The sequence below is a fragment of the Pangasianodon hypophthalmus genome, chromosome 19 (genome assembly GCF_027358585.1).
Source record: "Pangasianodon hypophthalmus isolate fPanHyp1 chromosome 19, fPanHyp1.pri, whole genome shotgun sequence".
In the NCBI taxonomy this organism is placed as follows: Eukaryota; Metazoa; Chordata; class Actinopteri; order Siluriformes; family Pangasiidae; genus Pangasianodon; species Pangasianodon hypophthalmus.
In genome coordinates, this window is record NC_069728.1 from 17,564,492 (window position 1) to 17,585,993 (window position 21,502).

General features: G+C 38.7%; 1 protein-coding gene across 2 annotated transcripts; it reads left to right on the forward strand.

Annotated features, from left to right (window-relative positions):
- The first annotated feature begins 1,652 nt into the window (after positions 1-1,652).
- ttbk2b (tau tubulin kinase 2b) lies at positions 1,653-20,472 on the forward strand. Of its 2 annotated transcripts, none has more exons than XM_026923657.3 (15): positions 1,653-1,896; positions 6,064-6,204; positions 8,420-8,567; positions 8,883-8,956; positions 10,246-10,386; positions 10,649-10,753; positions 11,614-11,679; positions 11,995-12,087; positions 12,673-12,798; positions 12,905-13,062; positions 13,230-13,425; positions 13,569-13,780; positions 14,942-15,389; positions 15,774-16,423; positions 17,385-20,472. In XM_026923657.3, the coding sequence occupies exons 2-15, from the start codon at positions 6,136-6,138 to the stop codon at positions 17,692-17,694; spliced, it is 2,796 nt and encodes a 931-aa protein (XP_026779458.1). In that variant the 5' UTR covers positions 1,653-1,896; positions 6,064-6,135; the 3' UTR covers positions 17,695-20,472. The 2 variants fall into 2 exon arrangements, with proteins under 2 accessions (XP_026779458.1, XP_034169758.1); XM_034313867.2 differs by lacking the exon at positions 1,653-1,896 and adding an exon at positions 1,905-2,169.
- The last annotated feature ends 1,030 nt before the right edge of the window (positions 20,473-21,502 follow it).

Here is a 21,502-nt window from a genome sequence, read left to right on the forward strand (position 1 = left end):
TGAAATGAGACCATGATAAATCATATCAGATCTTTTTACACCTTTAACGTGATGTAGCAGCCAACACAATTCAAGTGATAAACAAATAGAACCGTTTTATGAAAAAAAGAAAAAACTTACAATACCCAGGTTGCGTAAGTGTGCACACGCCTTGACTAGTAACTACTAATAAATAAATCGAGTCATTCTGCAGAGTTTTGACAGGATTTAGATCTGGTCTCTGACTGAACCATTCCAAAACGTTGACCTTCTTCGCCTGAAGCCAGTCCTTTGTTTACTTGGATTTGTGCTTTGGGTCGTCATCATGATAGAAGGTGAAATTTTTCTTCATCTTCAGCTGGCCTACAGGTTTTCTGCCAAAATAGATAGGTATTTGGAACTATCCATAATTCCCTCTATATTGAATTGTGCCACAGTCCCACCTGAAGAGAAGCAGCCCTATAGCATGATGCTGCCACCACCATGCTTCACAGTGGGTATCGTGTTCTTTGGGTGATATGCTGTCTTGTTTTTGTGCCAAATATATCTTTTAGAATCGTACCCAATAAGTTCTACCTTGGTCTCATCAGACCATAACAGATTTTGCTACACGGTTTGGGGTGAGCTTGGATTTTAGGTGGGCTGGGATGTTTTTTTGTGAGAAAGGGCTTCCACCTTTACCCCATAACCCAGATGTAATGCTCCTTTAATGTTGCTGTAGGTCTCTTGGCCTCCCTGATAATGTTTCTTCTTGTTCTTCTGTCAATTTTGGAGGGACATCCGGGTTTTGGTGATGTCACTGTGATGCCTCATTTTGTCAATTTATTGGCCTTCACAGTGTTCCATGGTACATTTCGGAAATTCTTTTGTACCCTGATCGATACCTTTTCATCAATAAGATCCCATACACGCTTTATAAGCTCTTTCAGGACCACGGTTTCAGGAATCGGATGAAACCAAGAAAATCCTACAGAAACGGCTGATCTTTATTTATGGGGAATCAGAATCTAATTACCTTTGAATGTGAGTTTGAAGGTGGTTAAATCTGAGCACAGTCACATGCACAATTAAAAATGCACACTTACGCAACCAGGTTATTGTATGTTTTTCTTTCCCTTATAACGTTTCTATTTGTTGTTCAGTTGAATTTTGTTCCTTTGCTCTATTGCATTAAAGGTGATAAAAGATATGACATGACTTATCTTGGTTTCATTTTTTGAACATCACAAAAAAAAAACCAAACAGCTGTTTTAACAGGGGTGTGTAGATTTTTTATATCCATTGTACGTATATTACACATTGTCTGGAATCTACTGTGCGTGGAATCTATGCAGCATATCTTTCAAATAATTCAAGGTACATAAATGGACCTTAATTAGCTTTTATTAGCTTAGTAAAAGCTTTAAAGTTACACTGCATGCACCTTTCCAGGTAAAAGATGTACTTTTGATGGTACAACCCCAGTGACAATCAGATGTGCAGTTTAGTACTTTTGTATGTGTGTGTGTGTGTGTGTGTGTTTAATTTTGCAGCATTTAATTTTGCAAAATATTTCTTTCCAGACAAGACAAAAGTTCAGTGAAATGCATGTGTAGGTATATGTATATATATATATGTATATATATTACAAGTAGATTAATATTTCATGCATGAATATAAAGCCCTGGTTAAAGGAGTCTCCGTGACGTCACAGGCTGGCAGCCGCGCGAGCTCTGATGATGCGACTGTAAACGCGCTGCGAAACGCCGACAATTCATTCAGCCGCATTTATTATTCTTTTCTCATTGTATTTTTTTTACATTTTGTTACAAGATGAAATTAGCATGCCACCTCTATTCAATCTCCATGGCGTGTGGGCATCTTAATAATGTTTTCCAGCGGCACCTCGAGCTCGGATTGCGGCAGCTGCAGATGAAGGTAACTGTGCTTTCAGATACGCTAGCCGTTATTTTTTTCCTTTCCTACCCGGTTTCTGGCAAGTCCCGCCTTCTTCTCTACGATTGGTTGGTAGCGAGCGGTTTCTGAGCTTCGATTGGCTCATAGTTCGTATTTACAAGCAGACAACCAATGGGATGTGTCGGATCAGAATGTGGGTGGGGAATCAAGCTAACTAAGTAATACAGCTTATTTTTTTTGCTAAATAATAATTAAAAGAAGCATATTGCTGGGGTTTTTGCGAAAATGTTGACGGTGAGTTTTGACTAACATATAAACTGCAGTCCAGTCTGTATAGTAGCTAATGAAAATAAGCAAAAATCATGTAACTAGCAAGCTAGCGAAAAAAAAACGTGATAGTTTGATTCAGTGCTAATTAAACGCCGTGTAGTGATATAGTTAACCAGCTAACTAGATATTTAAATGAAATAAATCTAGCCTCCTTTTAATGCACTCGATATGGAATTAGTGCTCAATGTGCGTTGCCAAGGTTACGCTCATCTGAATGAACGCAGGTAAGTTAGCTAGCTGAACCTGAGCTAGCTGTAAACAATAAGACTTGCATGTGTGTTAGCTAGCTGCTCTGATTTTAGCCTGCGACTGCAAGTGTGACCTTTAAACTCTGTACCTCAGCTAGAAAATGATAGAAAAGGTTTACAAATCGCTTCCTTGAGCATCTTCTCCACCCGCAGTAGGAAGTAACACTCGTCAGCAGTCAACAGTCCTGTGTTTAATCTGATTTATTATTCATATTTATAATCACTGTTTGAACATGACAGTCTTCATTAAATTCAGATCAGATCCAGTCATATTTCACTCCTGCTTCCTTTTTCCTGACAAAATGTTTCAGGAGTCTTGTGTAACTACAGTATTACAGCGTAACTACAGTATCACAATGTAACTACAGTATCACAGCATAACAACAGTATTACAGCATAACTACAGTATTACAGTATAACTAGAGTATCACAGCGTATCTACAGTATCACAGCGTAACTACAGTATCACATTGTAACTACAGTATCACAACGTAACTACAGTATCGCAGCATACCTACAGTATCACAGTATAACTACAGTATTACAGTGTAACTACAGTATTACATCGTAACTACAGTATCACAGAGTAACTCCAGTATTACATCGTAACTATAGTATCACAGCATAACTACAGTATCACAGCGTAACTACAGTATTACATCGTAACTACAGTATCACAGCATAACTACAGTATCACAGCATAACTACAGTATCACAGCATAAGTACAGTATCACAATGTACAGCATAACAACAGTATTACAGCGTAACTACAGTATCACAGCGTATCTACAGTATGACAGTATACCTACAGTATGACAGTATACCTACAGTATCACAGCGTAACTGCAGTATTACAGCGTAACTACAGTATCACTGTATAACTACAGTATCACAGCATAACTACAGTATTACAGTGTAACTACAGTATTACATCGTAACTACAGTATCACAGAGTAACTCCAGTATTACATCGTAACTACAGTATCACAGCGTAACTACAGTATCACAGCATAACTACAGTATTACATCGTAACTACAGTATCACAGCGTGATAACTACAGTATCACAGCGTAACTACAGTATCACAGCATAAGTACAGTATCACAATGTACAGCATAACAACAGTATTACAGTGTAACTACAGTATCACAGCGTATCTACAGTATCACAGCGTAACTACAGTATCACATTGTAACTACAGTATCACAACGTAACTACAGTATCGCAGCATACCTACAGTATCACAGTATAACTACAGTATCACAGCGTAACTCCAGTATTACATCGTAACTATAGTATCACAGCATAACTACAGTATCACAGCGTAACTACAGTATTACATCGTAACTACAGTATCACAGCATAACTACAGTATCACAGCATAACTACAGTATCACAGCATAAGTACAGTATCACAATGTACAGCATAACAACAGTATTACAGCGTAACTACAGTATCACAGTGTATCTACAGTATGACAGTATACCTACAGTATGACAGTATACCTACAGTATCACAGCGTAACTGCAGTATTACAGCGTAACTACAGTATCACTGTATAACTACAGTATCACAGCATAACTACAGTATTACAGTGTAACTACAGTATTACATCGTAACTACAGTATCACAGAGTAACTCCAGTATTACATCGTAACTACAGTATCACAGCGTAACTACAGTATCACAGCGTAACTACAGTATTACATCGTAACTACAGTATCACAGCGTGATAACTACAGTATCACAGCGTAACTACAGTATCACAGCATAAGTACAGTATCACAATGTACAGCATAACAACAGTATTACAGTGTAACTACAGTATCACAGCGTATCTACAGTATGACAGTATACCTACAGTATCACAGTGTAACTACAGTATTACAGCGTAACTAGAGTATCACTGTATAACTACAGTATCACAGCATAACTACAGTATTACAGCGTAACTACAGTATCACTGTATAACTACAGTATCACAGCATAACTACAGTATTACAGCGTAACTACAGTATCACTGTATAACTACAGTATCACAGCATAACTACAGTATTACAGTGTAACTACAGTATGACAGCATACCTACAGTATCACAGCGTAACTACAGTATTACAGCGTAACTACAGTATCACAGTGTAACTACCGTATTACAGCGTAACTACAGTATCACAGTGTAACTACAGTATCACAGCGTGATAACTACAGTATCACAGCATAACTACAGTATTACAGTGTAACTACAGTATCACAGCATAACTACAGTATCACAGTGTAACTACAGTATCACAATGTAACTACAGTATCACAGTGTAACTACAGTATCACAGTGTAACTACAGTATCACAGTATAACTTGATCAATATCTCACTGTCTTTCCATTTTCTCTTTCATTCAGTGACATTTCTCTCATTAAAGACAGAAGTGATGCCAGGAACAGACTAGATCTGCGTCTCCTGAAGGAAACACACAGTGCGTGAAAAGAGCTGAAAAAAAGTTTAACAGATAAAAAAAAGTTTAAAAAAGATTTTAAAAATAATAATAAAAATAAAAGAGCAGTGCTATGGATGTTCCAGGTCGTTGCTAGGGGCTATTAGGGGTCACGGGGTAGTTATTTTTGGGTTTTGGGGAAATTCACAGAAAGGGTGGGATCTTTATTTCCACTTGGGGCAATTAATAGTCATGGGAGTATGTATGTTTATGTTTGGGGCATTTAGCAGTCAGTGGGTATTTACGTTTGGGTTTGGGGCAATTACAGATCACAGGGGCGTTTATTTTTAAGTTTGGGGATGCAAATGAGCTGTCACGGTAACACGCTTTCCACTTTACTGGCCACCAACGTACATAAGTGCGTACGAAGAAAATCAGCCTTTTGGAAATTTATGTAAATCTGGCATAAATTTTTAGTTTGTTTTGGCGTACGCAAACAATTACACACAACTTTACACCTTACTAAAAGATTGGTAAATGATGTTCGCAGTTTTTTTTGGTTTGTATTTTTCTTTAAATGTAAACTGTAGCATAAAAGCAACAGAGCACTCGACGTTGTGTTTCTGTGAACGACGTTATAATCTACGTAACACGGTAGCGCGTTTGCGTTGTTGCTTAATTAACAACATCGCGGTCATAATTACAGTCAGCGTTTCGTAAACACTGGTTTGTAGTTGGACCAGTAGATGAATTAGTCTTGTGTAAAGCATAAAATATATATCCGTGATCTAAACAATTTCACTGTCAGTTTTAGTGTGTAGAGATTATTATATCAACATTGATCAGTGATTTATTTTGAACCATTGCTGTAGCAAATGTTTCATTCTAGCTTGCGTCATAATTTATGACTAATCGTCAGTGGACATGTCTATGTCTCCATTTGGCTTTAGCAGCTCTATTCTGTGCCCTGCGTTAGTCTTGGGACTAAAAATCAGGGCAGTGTCCTTAAAGAGGTCTTACTTTTGCTTCGCAGAAGGGATGAAGTATTAATAGGTCCATCAGCTGGCAAAGTGAAGTTACATTAAATCTTCTTCAATGAGCATGATCCTGTATGTCTCCAGCGTTGAGGAGAACTCCTCCTTAAACCCCGTGTGTTTATTGATTCCTGTGCATTTCAGTGAGAAGCCTGCATCACTGATGCCGGATGCTGATCACCTCTGGCTGTGCTCAGTCCGTGCGTGAGCACTAAGATGAGTGGAGCAGGAGAGCAGGCCGACATACTGTCGGTGGGGAACGTGGTCCGGGACCGCTGGAGGGTGGTGAGTAAGGCCTACAGAATTCCTCCAAAAAAAAAAAAAAAAAAAAAAAAAAAAGTCTTGCTGAGTTTTTAGGATCAGACTGATCGACTCATTCTCATCAACTCACTGATCGATATATAATGGGATAATTATAATAATGGGAATTATATAATCGGGTATCCTTTCTTTGATAATTAAACATTTATAAAAAATACAGATGTGGCCAAAAATATCAGTACCACCGGATTTTATTAAAATAAAACCCAGTTTGCCCCCAAAAGTGTTCAAATGTTTAAATGATTATTACCTAGACATAAATGTGTGTTTGGTTTGCACTGAAACAAAACCAAAAAGTTTTGAAAATATCTGCATTTTTACCTATTCTACTAAGACATTCTAAAATAGCTCGGAAATTATTGGTACCCTTGGAAAGTTGTAAGACATAATTTGCGTTGTAGTGATACTTTGAGCAGACTGTTCAGATTCAGTTAGTAGTGCAGGTGTTTTCAATGTTACACTCAGTCATGCAACCAGTTTTAATGGATGTAGTTATTCATCTAGCTGTGTTATTCCACTGTGGGTATCACACTGGACATGGCAAACAGAATGGGCTAAGGAGATGAGGAAAAAGGTCATAGACAAGCATGCTCAATGTAAACGTTATAAGATCATTTCTAAAGAGCTTGATGTTCCTGTGAACACGGCTGCCAATATTATAAAGACGTTTAAGGCCCATGGGACTGTGCTGTGCTCTGGACGAGGTCGCAAGAGCGAAATTAATCCACAGTTGAACAGTCAAAAAAGAACCGAGAATAACTTTCAAGCTCAAGGTACAGCAAGTTCAAGTCTGTCAGTGTCTGAATGAAAATGGGCTTCATGGCAGAAGACCGAAGAGGACCCCTTTTCTCACAAAAAGCCACAGTCCTTCTGGCAGAACATGCTTTGGACAGATGAAACAAAATTAGAGATTTTTGGAAAATCCCACCAGCTGTATTTTTACCTGGAAAAAAAACAAAGCTTTCAAGGAAATGAACACTGTGCCTTCTGTGAAACATGGAGGAGGCTCAGTGATGTTTGTGAGCTGCTTTGCTGCCTCAGGTACCGGGTGCCTTGAATCTGTGCAGGGCACAAGGAAGCCAGAGAACAGCGGACCGTACGGAAGTGGCCTTCCATGAGTCCTGATCTGAACATTTGTGGAAAGAGCTGAAAGATGCTGTCAGACTACCAGGAGAGAAGTGTAGGAATCTTATTCAGACCTACAGAAAACATTTAATTGCAGTCATTGCCTCCAAAGGCTGTGCTAAAAAATATTAGGTTAATGGGACCAATATTTTTGTCCATGCCATTTTCATTCATTTTTTATTTTAAATAATATGTTAAATCATAAATCAAAAGTAAAGTTTCTGTTCTATTCAATGCAAAAATAAATAGTATTGATTACCATGCTATTTTGTAAGTTTCTACTTAATTTAGAGAAATTAGAGTTTTTTTTTTTTTTTAAAGGGTGGAAGGGTACCAATATTTTTGGCCACGCCTTTAAGCTGTTTATTGCATCCAGCTCACTGCAGATGTACAAAGCTGCACCGTCATCAGAGGTTGGAGACCCAGACTCTGCCAAATAGCTTAGCTTTATGATCTGGTGGCTCTATATGAAGCTTGTTGAATTAAATTACACATATACATATAAACCACGTTTTTCTGCCTCTTCAGCTAAAGCTGAGGTCAGACCAAACAGAAATAAATTTCAGACCAAACCTGATCAAGCCAATTCTCTGAACAAGAAAGGATGTGGGATGTGAAACACACATTTGTGGTTACTTTCGCTTTATGCTCGGTGAATCTTGACCTGTAAATTCACATAGTCTTGGTCTCATGAGCTAATAGCAAGCTAAATATTGAGTAATTTGCAATGCTGTGTTGATTAACATGTGGTGTAATAAAAATTATAAGTGTGCAGGGTTAAATGTGCTGTGCGTCATTGTTTAATATTATTGTTCAGTAAGTACCAAGGTGCCATAGTGGCGATTCTTTAATAAGATCTGACCATGAATAATTATATTAAAGCCACAAGTTAATATTTTTTCTGACGCATCATCATGTGTCAGTCCCTAGTCCGAAACTCTTGGTAGTCATGTAGTATGGAGAGAAATACAATTTCTCCATTGTGAGGAAATATCTACACTTGAAATAAAACCTTTTTAAAGAAGAACTCCTATCTGCGCCTCTTCTCACACAGATTAAGAAGATCGGTGGCGGAGGCTTTGGGGAGATCTATGAAGTCCTGGACCAGCTGAACCAGTGCAATGTGGCTCTTAAAGTGGAATCGGCTCAGCAACCCAAACAGGTCTTAAAGATGGAGGTGGCTGTTCTAAAGAGGCTCCAGGGTAAGAGTGCCAGTCTTTTATATGACCAGCATAATAAAGAAAGCGATTACCACGGAAACAGCTTCTGGGATATCACATAGATCAGTTCAGAATTAACTTTGCTGGTCAAGAGCCTTACAAAGTCTGTTTTCTCAAATTTAGTAGCCAGTGTGTGTAATCATTTACCCGGAGCAGCTTTGGGTTAAGTACCTGACTCCAGGACACAACAGTAGATGAAAAGAGACACCTTAGATTCCGTAGCAGCTTTGTATTATGTTTAAATCAGAAAGGTCATGAAGACTGTGACAAGCTATACCGTCTGATGGTTGTGCACAGGTAAGGACCATGTCTGCCGCTTCGTCGGTTGTGGACGTAATGACCGATTCAACTATGTGGTGATGGAGCTTCAGGTATGTTACATCTTGAAATTTTCACAGTATGACAACCTAGACTAAAAATATCACAGTGTTAACTGACCATTTAAAGGGGGAAAAAAGTACAGGAAAAAAAATTATTACACTTTCTTTGTACAAAAGTCTCTTTGCACAACATTGTGTGTGTGTGTGTGTGTGTGTGTGTATGTATATATATATTTTGTATATATATATATATATATATATATACAAACGTTTTAGTCACATGCAAAGAAATGCTGTAGAGCAAAGGTGCCTACATTAAAAGGTGCAAAAATTAAATGTTTATGCATTAAAAAAATACTATAAAGAGCAGTAAACAGTAATAAATGAAACAAAATCAATATTTGGTGTGATAGATAGTATTTGTGAAACAGTAGTCTCAGGTGCAGTGTGTGCAGTTTTATAAGGAAATGAGCTGTAAGTGTTACTGAGCATCTTGCAGAAGCAGCCACAGTTCTTCTGAAGACTTTGACTGTCGACTCGCTTCTTATTTCTGCAGCGAAACCCAGCAGCCTTCATTATGTTTTTATCTGAAAAATGTCTCTTATTGAATCTGCTGCTTTCTTTACTGACATACAAACATTTAATTCTGTGCTGGAAAACTAATGTTGGGAAATGTTTTTGTAAAATAAAAATCTATAACAAAGTTTGTACTAAAAAAATAGGGTGTCTAACACTTTTTACAGTACTGTGTGTGTATGTGTATTTGTGTGTGTATATAATTATAATTATAAAAAAAAAATCAGTTTTTTGTTTTAAATTTTGTTATAATGTTGTTATAAGCTGAAAGAGAAATTGAGGAATAGCTGTGTGGCATGCTGAGACAAAAAAAAAAGAAAAAAAGTCTAACTAGCATGTAGCCAAAAATAGAAAGTTGTTTGGTTTAGTTCTGCTCAGCAATGTCCTGTTCTTCTGTGCGTTTGATAGCCATCATGTATGATAACGTTAGGGACATGTTCAGAGCGGATTAAACACAAAAGGTTTTCAGTGCACTCGTATCCCTGCAGTGAGTCCTGAGGGAGGGGGTTGAGAAATTTGTTGAGAACAACTGGAGTAAAGAATCTGAAACAGATGGTAATAGAAGGAAATGCATTTTAATCAGTATTTTGAAAAAGTCAACAGTGAGGTAACCCTGACACCGTGACCGTGAGTCCGTAACAATCCTAAGCGTAATGTAAAGTCGTTGAAGAGAAAACGGACCATGTTGTTTGTAGGAGTTGATAACCGGCTGGTTGACTAGCTGGTGACTAACCGATAACCGGCTGACTGATATGTGACTGCAGGGAAGGAACTTGGCCGACCTTCGGCGCACCATGAGCCACGGTACGTTCTCGGTGTCCACCACGCTCAGGCTTGGCCGACAGATTCTGGAGGCTATCGAGAGCATCCACTCAGTCGGCTTCCTGCACAGAGACATCAAACCGGTGAGCAATGACAGCAGGCTTCCAATTCCAGTTTCATTTCACTATAAATTACAGACAAGTTTTTACTCCTGCACAGTGAAGACTTTTAATATCATAACATACAGTAATAACAGTTCTCCTACTGAAATAGTGCTTAGTGATGTAAACTCAGAGATTGCATTGGGTTAACAATGCTAGAATTCGTGAATGCGTTAATAGTAGAGCATTCCATCTCACGCCTTGTGGTTTACTAAACCTCCTGAGCTTTTATTTTCCTTTTTAGTCCAACTTTGCCATGGGGCGACTGACGAGTACTTGCCGAACCTGCTACATGCTCGACTTCGGTTTGGCACGTCAGTTTACAAACTCCTGTCAAGAAGTCCGTCCGGTAAGTGATCATGATTTTTATTTCAAACCAACAGTATGTTTATCACCTTTTATACCACAGCACTGTTGAATTCGCAGTTCTGATTGGCCAGAAGCAGCTCTGACAGTAACACAGCTACAAATCACAGGTTTGTTCTTAGACAATATCGTTTCTATAGTTACGGCTCATTCAGAGAGACTGTACATAATCTAAGACTAATAATAAACAGTTAAAAAGTGTGCTGTTTTAACAAAAAAAAGTATATCATTGATGTGGTGAGGTTTTCCGTAAGGAGACGTTTGTTTAACATTTATGGAAGGAGTCTCCAGTGTCAGCGCTTTGTAACAGTCAGTTTTCCACCACATGAAAATTTTCAGAACAGAGAACTTCACACTGTCTGGCTTCAAATTAACATGACAAGCTGATTTTTTTCCTTCAAGCAATGTGTTGTTCATTACTCAGTTATTATCGTGCCATTATTATTTTTTTTAACATCGTATTTGTTTATTATATGTGTGGCAGTCTGAGAAAGCCAGTCGGATGTGTCCGAGCCACTGTGTCTGAATTCTAGCAGTCAAACAACAAAGTTTTGACCGAAACATAACTATAACATGCTTTGACACATCAGTTTTAAGAAGCCATGAATATATTTCAGCAAAATGATATGGAAATAGTTTTATTTACTTTTTAATCTAAGCTCTATTCCTGCAAACTTAATGTTGGGTATAGAGTCGGTTTAACAAATGTGGTCAAGGACACGGAAAGTAGGAGTGGTGTAAGAGGAATAAAACACTTCGGGACATTAAATATCTAAAAAATTATATCTGGTATATATTCTTATATATCTTGTATTTTTTTTTGTCTGTCCTAATCATCTAAAGCCTCGTCCAGTGGCAGGATTTAGGGGAACTGTACGCTATGCCTCAATCAACGCTCACAAGAACAAGGTACGTAATTTCCAGCATTTTACTCATCCATGCACAGGTTTTTATATCCCATAGCCTCGTACCTTTCTTACTTCCTGAACATTCAGGTTCACCTTCAAGTCATTTGAACCTTTCAGTACATATTGAATGTGATTTTAATGTGACACAGTCAAATTAATTTTAGATTTATAAAAACATTTTTTTTATATAACGCCATTGCTGTACATTTTATGAGTGGTTAGATCTGAGATGGCCTTAAATAATGTATCACTCCTGCTGCAGGCGTAAGTCATTTCCTCACTGAAAATGCACGTTCTGTCTTATTTCTCCGTGCAGGAAATGGGTCGGCATGATGACCTGTGGTCTCTCTTTTACATGCTTGTGGAGTTTATGGTGGGTCAGCTTCCCTGGAGAAAAGTCAAGGACAAAGTATGTGTTGTTTCATCAACGTGCGTTTGGCGCAACAATCAGCCTTTGATGTGAAATGTGTCTGGGTCAAAGACGAAAAGGGTTTTTAAAATGTAAAAACAAAATAGAAAAAAAAACAGATTCCTCTTTAAAATGTGCCAGAGAGAATAATTTGATCATAATTAGATTTAGTGTTTACATTTAATGCAGACTGAATTTTTCATTTGAGAATTTTACGTGGTAGAACTTATTAACATGGATTTTAATAAATTTCTGTAAAATGAGCAACTTAAGGCGCAAAAATACATATTTTTCTTTGACGCTTTGATTATTTCTTTATATTTTGTAATTAGTTTATTGTTGTAATTATATAAATCAATAATAAACCAATTATTATCTGTAGTATACAGTGAATCGAGCCTGATATATATATATATCTATATATATATCTATATATATATAAGGCTTTTTTTATACTATGGATAATAAGGCTGTACTTATTTTTTTATTTTTTGAGGTTACTCTGAGGTTATTTGAGGTTATTTTGAGGTTATTTTTTTGTGTTGTCACTCGTATGTCATCCGATTTTTTTTCATTCTCGTTCAGGAGCAAGTAGGGAACCTGAAGGAGACTTACGACCATCGCCTCATGCTGAAACACCTCCCTGCAGACTTTAGCATTTTTCTCGATCACATCTCAGGCCTCGACTACTACACTAAACCTGACTATCAGGTACTTTACCTGATTTCTGTGTCGTGTATGACTGAGGTGTTATATGCTTTAACCGTGTCGATACAGTGAGTGTATTAATAAATAGAAGTACCGTGTTGTGTTCCAGCTCCTGATGTCCGTGTTTGAGAACAGTATGAAGACGTATAATGTTATGGAGAATGATCCGTATGACTGGGAGAGGAGTGACTCGGAAGACTCCCTTACAGTCGCAGCTCTAGCAACCACGGGCCAGCAGCTGACTCGTCTCACACCAGCGTACTTGGGGTATGTGTACTAACTACAAGGCACCAGTTAGGTTAACAGCATGCCTTCTGACCTGAGTTAAATATTTTTCCAGTCTAAAAAGTGATGCTGGGAATAAAGAAGATCCAATCCTGTTTTACTGGTACGCTCAGGAATGTTATATAAATAAATGATAAATGTTCCCACAGCATGGCCAACGCCTCTGCGATACCGGGTGACATGCAGCGTGAGAACACAGAGGATGTCCTTCAGGGCGAGCGGCTCAGTGAAGCAGACAATTGCCCGCCGATCCCACCTCAGCACGCTCAGGGAGCTGACGTATGGGAGGAGATGGAACGTAGCCGAGACCGCAACCGCAATCACGTTCAACCACAGATTAGAAAGGTACTAAGAACAAAAAAAAAATGGACGGGTTTAAGGAACGGAAGAGAAAATAAAAGCAGTCGCAGTATACAGAGAAGTCAGTCACTTATGAAGTAAACTCACTGATCCTTTTGTAGATAAAAGTCTGACTGTTTCTACACCAGGTGGCCAGCGAAGATGAGAGGAGTAAAGAGGGCAATCAGAGCCCCAACAGTGGCTCTGCGCAGGGCTCTCCGAGGCGGGTGCACTCCGAGACCTTACTCATCGACCGCGTGGCTCCGCTGTTGAGGAGGATGCGTCACAGCCACAGCATGGGCCTGGACAAGAGACTGACTCCTGAACCCAAACCTACTATTGAACGCTTCCTGGAAGCCTAGTCAGTATCACAGCAGCACACAATTACAAAGCTTTCAGCGATATGAGGATTAGTCAGAAGACACAATCCTCTTTGATTTAACACGTCCGATTTAACACGTCCGATTTAACACTAATGAAACTCATCTCTCAATCGGTTACTCTTGTAGCTTACGTAGTGGTCCGTTGTTATTGTTAAAGTTTGTACTATGTAACATGAGACGTTCTTTGTATTATCAGCACAAAATCACCTTGTGCAGAGTTTTTTTTCTACTCAAAAAATGCTAGGTGCTTAATTTAATAGTTATCTGACCATCCACAACACAAATAAGCCTGGAAGCAACATTCAGCTTCATTTGTCAAGTTGGATGCAAATGAATTTATTCATAAATTCATAAGTTCACTTGAGCGTTTACACAAGAAACGTGGTATCCATTAAAATTTTGTTAGCATTAATATCCTCAGTGAGCTCCTGAATTTGTGTTTAAGGAGACTCACTAATGTGACCCTTGATTGATTGGCTTCAAATTCTACAAGTTTTGAAGAATTACTGCGATTTTGTATACGGATTACGCTGTCAAAGTTTAAACCACTCATTTAACTCAATTACACACAAATTTAATGAACATTTTGTGTAACTCTGTCATTTCATATTAAAGTCCAAAACAAATCCATGAATTAAGACGAAAGAGACTAGCCATTTACGTAGGACAAAAGTAATGGCGCCCTATAAAAGAAGGAAGCGTTAGTCACACGCTGTGGTAGCTGATGCGCTGCCATGGCTGAGCTGCATTACTGGAAGATTTAGAGCACAGCACACTTAGGAAGCACTCTTTCACTGTTTAGACATAATTTTGTCAATTTGTTTTTTTTTTTTTTTTATGTGGCCGTCACTAAATTAAATGTAAATCACCTGTTCCGTGAACACGCTTCATAATTTAATGGTGATTGCCATTTATCAACATACACATGTGAATACAAAAAAGCGGCATCACTAAAACGTTTGTGAATCTGGTGAGAGATTTTAGTTTGGTTTGACCTACGAAAACATTTACACACAGCTTCACGAAAAGCTTGATAAACGAGGCTTGTTGATGGTAAATCGTTTTTCCTCCTCCAAGGTGAGTGTCATGTGAGATTAATGGTGCCTTTCCTCATATTCCTTCATTCGTCTTATTTACAGTTTAGGAAAGCAGCGACCAGTCCTACCTCAGGAGAGGATTGGGTGTCGTCCCGAACAGGGTTCTCTGGAGGATGAAGAGGGGGCAGCCAGCAGCGGCTATGTAGCAGTGAACCTCAGCCCAGTCCCACAGGAGGGCGACTCTCAGGAGTGGGTGCTAGTGGAGCTGGAAGGAGGCAGCGGATCAGCGTGCTCTAAGCCCGAAGAGGAGGAGCGCTCCACCAGCCCCCTGGCTCTGCCTCGCACCTGGTCCGACCCCCTGCCCCAGCGGGCCAGCAGCCTCAGCAGCTCCGGGGAACTCCATACTGCCCTCTGTCACACCGGCCCTCCGTTTACCCGCCTTACCGGATTGCCAGGTCTAACGGGGCTTTCCGGCATCACAGGGCTGAGGAGGCTGCCTACTATACAGCCTGCATCGATTGTTCACATTAACAGAAGTCAGCTAGAGCAGGTTAGTGCTCAGAATGTGCTATTCATGGGGTCTTCATCTGAAAACAACAGGTTTTCAACTTTATTTTAAGATCTGCTTTCTTAAAATTCACATTTCTTTTATGTTTCTTAAACTTGCTCCTTATGTAATTAACAACATTATTACAGAAAGAATAGGCAAGGTTACAAAGTTAATACAATATTTCTATGGCATTTGGGGAATATCTATTTATATGTTCTTAAAGCAGAGGTCTCAAAGGATGTATGTTAGGGTTTTTTTTTGGTTGTTTGCCAGAATTAAGCCACAGCGACCCATTTTTTTTTAGCCACTTGGTCACCAAAGAAGATTTTTATGTCAAATAAATACAAATCTGTTTTCCATGCATACTATCCCTCTTGTCTGTAGTTATCCAGCACTTTACCACAATCCATCCATCTTCAGCAAAAGGGCGAAAGTGATCCAGTTCAGGACTCTCCAACACTCGCTGCGGAAGACAACCCCAATCATCCTCCAGTGAAAACACCACCCAAATCCTCCTCCCAGCCTCCTGCCCCAGTGAACGACCAGCTGAGCTTTATCAAACCAACCGAGAAAGATGTGGAGAGTGACTCGGGTTGTCCCGACGTTGGTCCTTCTACGACTCCGAACCAGGGCGAGACGATTGGGGACACGGTTGACGCAGGCCCCTCCTCCCCAGTCCCGGCTTCTCCTCGGGAATTGTCCCCGCGGGCCAGCCGCATTCCCGTGCGTGACCCAGACTCCCCCACCAGGAAGAGTTTTGCCCCACTATCACCATCCCTCTCTTTATCCTGCGAGCACTTCCCGTCAGCACTGCTTCGGGAAAAGTTCTCCTTCCCCTCCGATCGAGGTTCTCGCGCATCTGACTTCCAGGGAGATGATCTGCTCTCGCTCTCCTCCTCCTCGAGCCCACTGTCCAGCAGGAGCAAGATTCCGAGGCCCATAAGTCCCACACTAGCTCCAGACCAGTTCTCTGCTCGCTTCATGCCACGCCCGCCTCCAGGAAAACCACCCCTCCGCCCGGGGGGAGAAAACAGGTTAGAACATACAGCTGGTAATATGCTGTTTAAATTACATTTGACTTGAGTTTTTTTTTACAATCTACAAAAGCTTTAATATAACTTTTAGGAAAAATACACTTGCTTATATATGCATAAAAGTATGTGAAAATCAATTATCCTGTAAATGTCATGCATCAGATGAAACAAGGGCAAATTAGTGTTTGTATGTATATAAAAAAAAGTACAAAAGAAATTTAAAGATTACAAGATTACAGTATTAGATTACATCATTTGTATTACATCATTGTTCGCATATTATTTCTCTTTATACCACAGTGCTGTTGAATTCTCGATTCTGATTGGTCAGGAGGTGTTGATTAACTGTCTATAACGGCATGGCTCGGAAAGTAGTTCCAACTGCGACGTTAAAATTAATGCACTTGTTCTAATTCGCTATTGTTTGTATAGTAACAGCATAAACAGTGACTTGTAAGGATACGTCTATTTAGGATTTTTGGAATGAGTCTCCAGTGTCAGCGCTTTGTGAAAGAGGTAAAGCTGTGACTGTACGTTTTCTACCACAGGAAAGTCTTCAGGACAGGAGTTACTCGGTAGCATGACAAGCTGCATTTCTTTCGTCTTGTTAGCATTAAGAGAGAAAAAAATAGGAAACGAAAGTTTATAGCTGCAATAACGTAAGTGCTAAATTGTTTCGTGGATATTCTATATCATTAAATGTAACTGTGAATGGATAAAAAGTATGATATGTTCTTTAATAAATAAAAAAAAAAGTTTGTTGACAAACTGCTGTGGTATAAGAGGAATAAAGCACTTCAGTACGAGGAAGATAATCAACTTCTGAGTGGTAACAGTAAGTCTAAAATATATTAAAATCATTATATATATATATATATATATATATATATATATATATATATATATATATATATATATATATATAAAATGATAATGCTGTACTGTGTTTTTTCTGTCCTAGGCGCAGACGTTACCGTATCCGTGCCAGCAGCACCAGCGATACGGATCTCCTTGACAACCTCACCCAGCTGATGCAAGAGCGAGGAGGCGTGGCTGTATCCCGCTACCAACGTACCACTTCCTCCATCCAGCGCTCATTAAGCTCCTCCCCTTCTCGCTTCGAGGGATGTCACAGCCAAGCGCCGCTCAGTGTTTTAGGCTCCCCGCCGCCACGGATGTACGAGGTACGAGCTAAACGCGGGGCCGGTTATTGTGCTGGAGGCAGAGCAGGAAGCCCTGAGAGCAAAACCACTACCAAGGTGAACAAATAAAAGACGAAAGGTGAAGAAGTGATTGTTCTGATGGACCACTGATGACTTCATGGATTTTAAAGGATTCATTTGGTTACAAGCAGCTTTTAAAATGGTAATAATGAGGGTGTTGGGGAAAAAAAAAGAATGAATAGACTTTGTCTATTTTAGTAAAGTGAGAAGTAAAGAAGTGTGGCACGAAATGAAAATTAAAATGAAAAAAAAAAAAAAAAGCCAACAGTGTTGGTTGAGATTACTTGAAAGCATTGTATATAAGCCATTTTATCATTCGTCCGACATTCCCATACTGCTCTCCATTTCTCCATTTCTCCTGACACTCGATATTGCTTATTAATTTCTGTTTTTTCTTCCATTTAAAGCGTCCGTGTCTCATGTACCCTCCTGTGGAAACGTTTAAGCACGCCAAGGATTTTTGTATAAATTCCTGAGACTCTGTCCGTGTGCTCCTCATTGTCATAAAGTCTTATTGCTGTGTATCACAATCAGCCTGTGTGTACAATCAGTTCACAGCTCACTTTTAAAATGTTCCTCAGTGTCATCTCACCGCCATTTTTAATTTTATTATTAAACGAGACGCAATTTCAAGGAACAGGTCAGGCAAAAATGACATTTTCCCACAGTCCCCCAAATGTAATCAGTCATCCGGGACATGCTTGGCGTCTGAAGTTGGAGCAACAAGCCCAGTGTTGCTAACAAGTAAGATGAGTCTATAGCTACCAGTTTAGCATTGTATAATAGCATCTCTATAGCTAATTCACACTTGTCTTGGCTCAGTCAGGCCAGAAAATATGCAAATCGCATTATATTATCATCACATGGTTAATATACTGTATGACATTATATTATATTATATTATATTATATTATATTATCACAATACAGGATCAGTTCTAGCTTCAAGCTTTGGGTCACGCCCTCCTACCTGAGTGACACCAAACTATCAAACTATATGCTAAGGAGAAAAAAAAGAGCTATGTGACGGAGTTTTTAGCTCTGTGATCTAATGCAGTCTCATAAACCAAATCAGCTCTGTTTGAGACACTGAACAATTCCCACACACTAGCTAGTTAGCTCTCTTCTATCATACAGCAGCCGAGAGGGTAGACGCTAACACGTGCTTCCTCTGAGACACGTGAAGCCATAGCATCTTTCCGAAATTGCTGTTCATGCTACGTGAAAGGACGAAAGCGCATACACGCATACACAAGCTTACAAGGCGCCTGCGATTGCTTAGTATCGCTGTGATTGACAGGAGAGAGAGAGTATGTCATCCCTCCCACGCAGAGTGTACGACCAATTCTGCTCTTTCGGGATTCAAACTCACGATCTTCTGACGATCTTCCTGTTCCCGGCTATTCTTATAGCTTCACAACACACACTTTGAGCAAATAACTACTATTTTATTTTACTTCACTATACAAACATTTGCGATATGACACAATGCCCACGAGTACTGTTGCTTAGCTAGATAAAAAAATCACCTTCTTGTAAATAACAAAATGAGATAACAAGACTAATTACTGTAACTGGAACACTATATTTAACACGTAGCTATGAATAGCGAAGACGTGCATCAGGCCTACGTTTTCACAGGAGTGTATTATAGACAGTACACTACATGTATTATGTGCCAATATATTTATATCATTTTTATGTAATCGCTTGTTTACATGTTAACCTGTGTCAGACATGTATTTGAAATTGACACCTGACTTATTTTTTTTTATTTAAATCCAAAAACAGTGGAATAAACATACTGTATTTGTTTTTAAAAAAAAAAACAATATTTGCATACACATTTACATGAATTTGTTTTACATGGATTCTGCGTCTTATATTTTTTACATTTTTAATTATTTTTTTATTAGCTTTTTTTAATTTGTCTTTTTGCTCTACCCATCATATATCAGTGAGTGCTGATTTGCTCATCCATGCTGTATAAAAAAAAAAAACACATTGTATGTATAGTCACATATGTTACAAGCAAGCATGTGTATATATGTATTTCAGGGAATGTACGTACTGTAAACTACATTATCTATCATAGAATGTATTTATTTATTTATTAGACGTGTTAAGATGAAAATGTAGCCCAGCTGTTTGTTACTGAGGGTCTTATCTCTTCAGCGCTTTTCAGAACGAAAGCTCTTGTCCTTTAAAAAAAAAAAAAAACAGTCGAATGCCAGATTAGCACCGTGGAAAGAATTTGTCATTTGAACAAAGAGCTATAGTGCTCTGACAATATTATGAGCCGTCGCAAGTCGCAAATCAGCGTGATATCAATTTAATCATTCCAAAAAAAAAAAATATCTGCACATTACTAATGCTTCAGCGATGTGTCTTGCGTTATTCTTCGTACCGAAATCTGTCTGGAAGGTAAACGAGCGCTGCAGAGATGCATGTCAGATGATTCAATTATTAACAACATCAAATCAGGATTATAAAAACTCAGCCGAACCTGTTAACGTTAGTGTCACGCGTTCATCCCGCTGTAGCTGTGTGTACTGTGGAGTTAGGCTAATGCTTTTGTTCTTGACCTCTGAAAGTACTTATTTACTTTACACACATCAGTAGAGCCCCGCTATAGTAACACAGCCTACTACTTAAGCAATGTACAGAATCTGAAATGTATATAGATATAAATACATTAAAGGGAAAAAAGCTTCTTGCTTCATGTAATGTATTTTGCTAACAAACATCATTCATTTACAAAGAAAAGTCACTACATTGGAATGTACATGTATTCATATAAACATAATAAATACTGACGTGCAAGATATCGCTCCTCCAGGGTGCCCTGATTTTAATACACTTTTATCACTTTTTGTTTTTTTTAAAGTCATCCTAATCTCTTGGTTGATTTAATTTAACTTGTCATTTTTTTTTAAGAAACAAGGAACATCTTGTTTGGTATTAAACATGCAACAGGCAAAAGTTTTATTGCATCCTAGAATTTGAGAGCCAATGAGATTGCAGTATGCAAATGAAGATCAGGTAAAAGGTTACACCAGTTAATCAGTCAGATGAGGTGGGTTTCTAATTTGCATATTCACAGAATTTGGATAAAAAAAAAAAAAAAGAAATAGTGTAGGTGATTCTGTTGATTTTTCTGTTGTTGGATCCAATAATTCATCCAATAATGTGTTGGTTAATATAGAAAAAATGAAACTCACTTTTAAGTGAAGGCAAAAGGCCACTTTTTACTTGATGCATGACTTTGTGTGCTCGTGCAGAAGCAGCGAAAACGAAAGTGGCATTGTTCACATAAACTACACCTGCATACTATATATACATTTGAAAGATTAAAGTGGTACATCTGAGCCAAAAATATTCCTGTCTGTCTGGATTCCAGGTCGAACAGTAAAAGTGATTTCATGCACCATGGTGTTGAACACACAGACAAGCTCTGTTGCAACTTTCTGTCATCGTCGTGCTTGTTGTCATGATCTGCATCTCAAATCAAAAACTGTGACCAAAAGTATTCGTTAGAAGCGAGAAAATCCAGAAGACTGGCCACAAGGATTTCCAAAAAGATTGCTTTTCAGTAAAAATGAAAGGTCAGCCCTCTTCCCATTTCTCAGTCCTCATCACTACCTTTTCAGACATAATCAAGATTATTCAGCTCTCAGCTAATGATCTTGTGTCCTTCTCTGTTAAAAGAAAACCTAATCATCTCAACGTCAAAAATATTCGAGCACACAAAACATTTATGAGTAAGATTTTTTACAACGCTTTAAGCATTTATAATTGAATGTCTAAATCTATCATTTGCCTCTTGGGACTAGTTTTTCAGAGCTATTGTGTCCTTG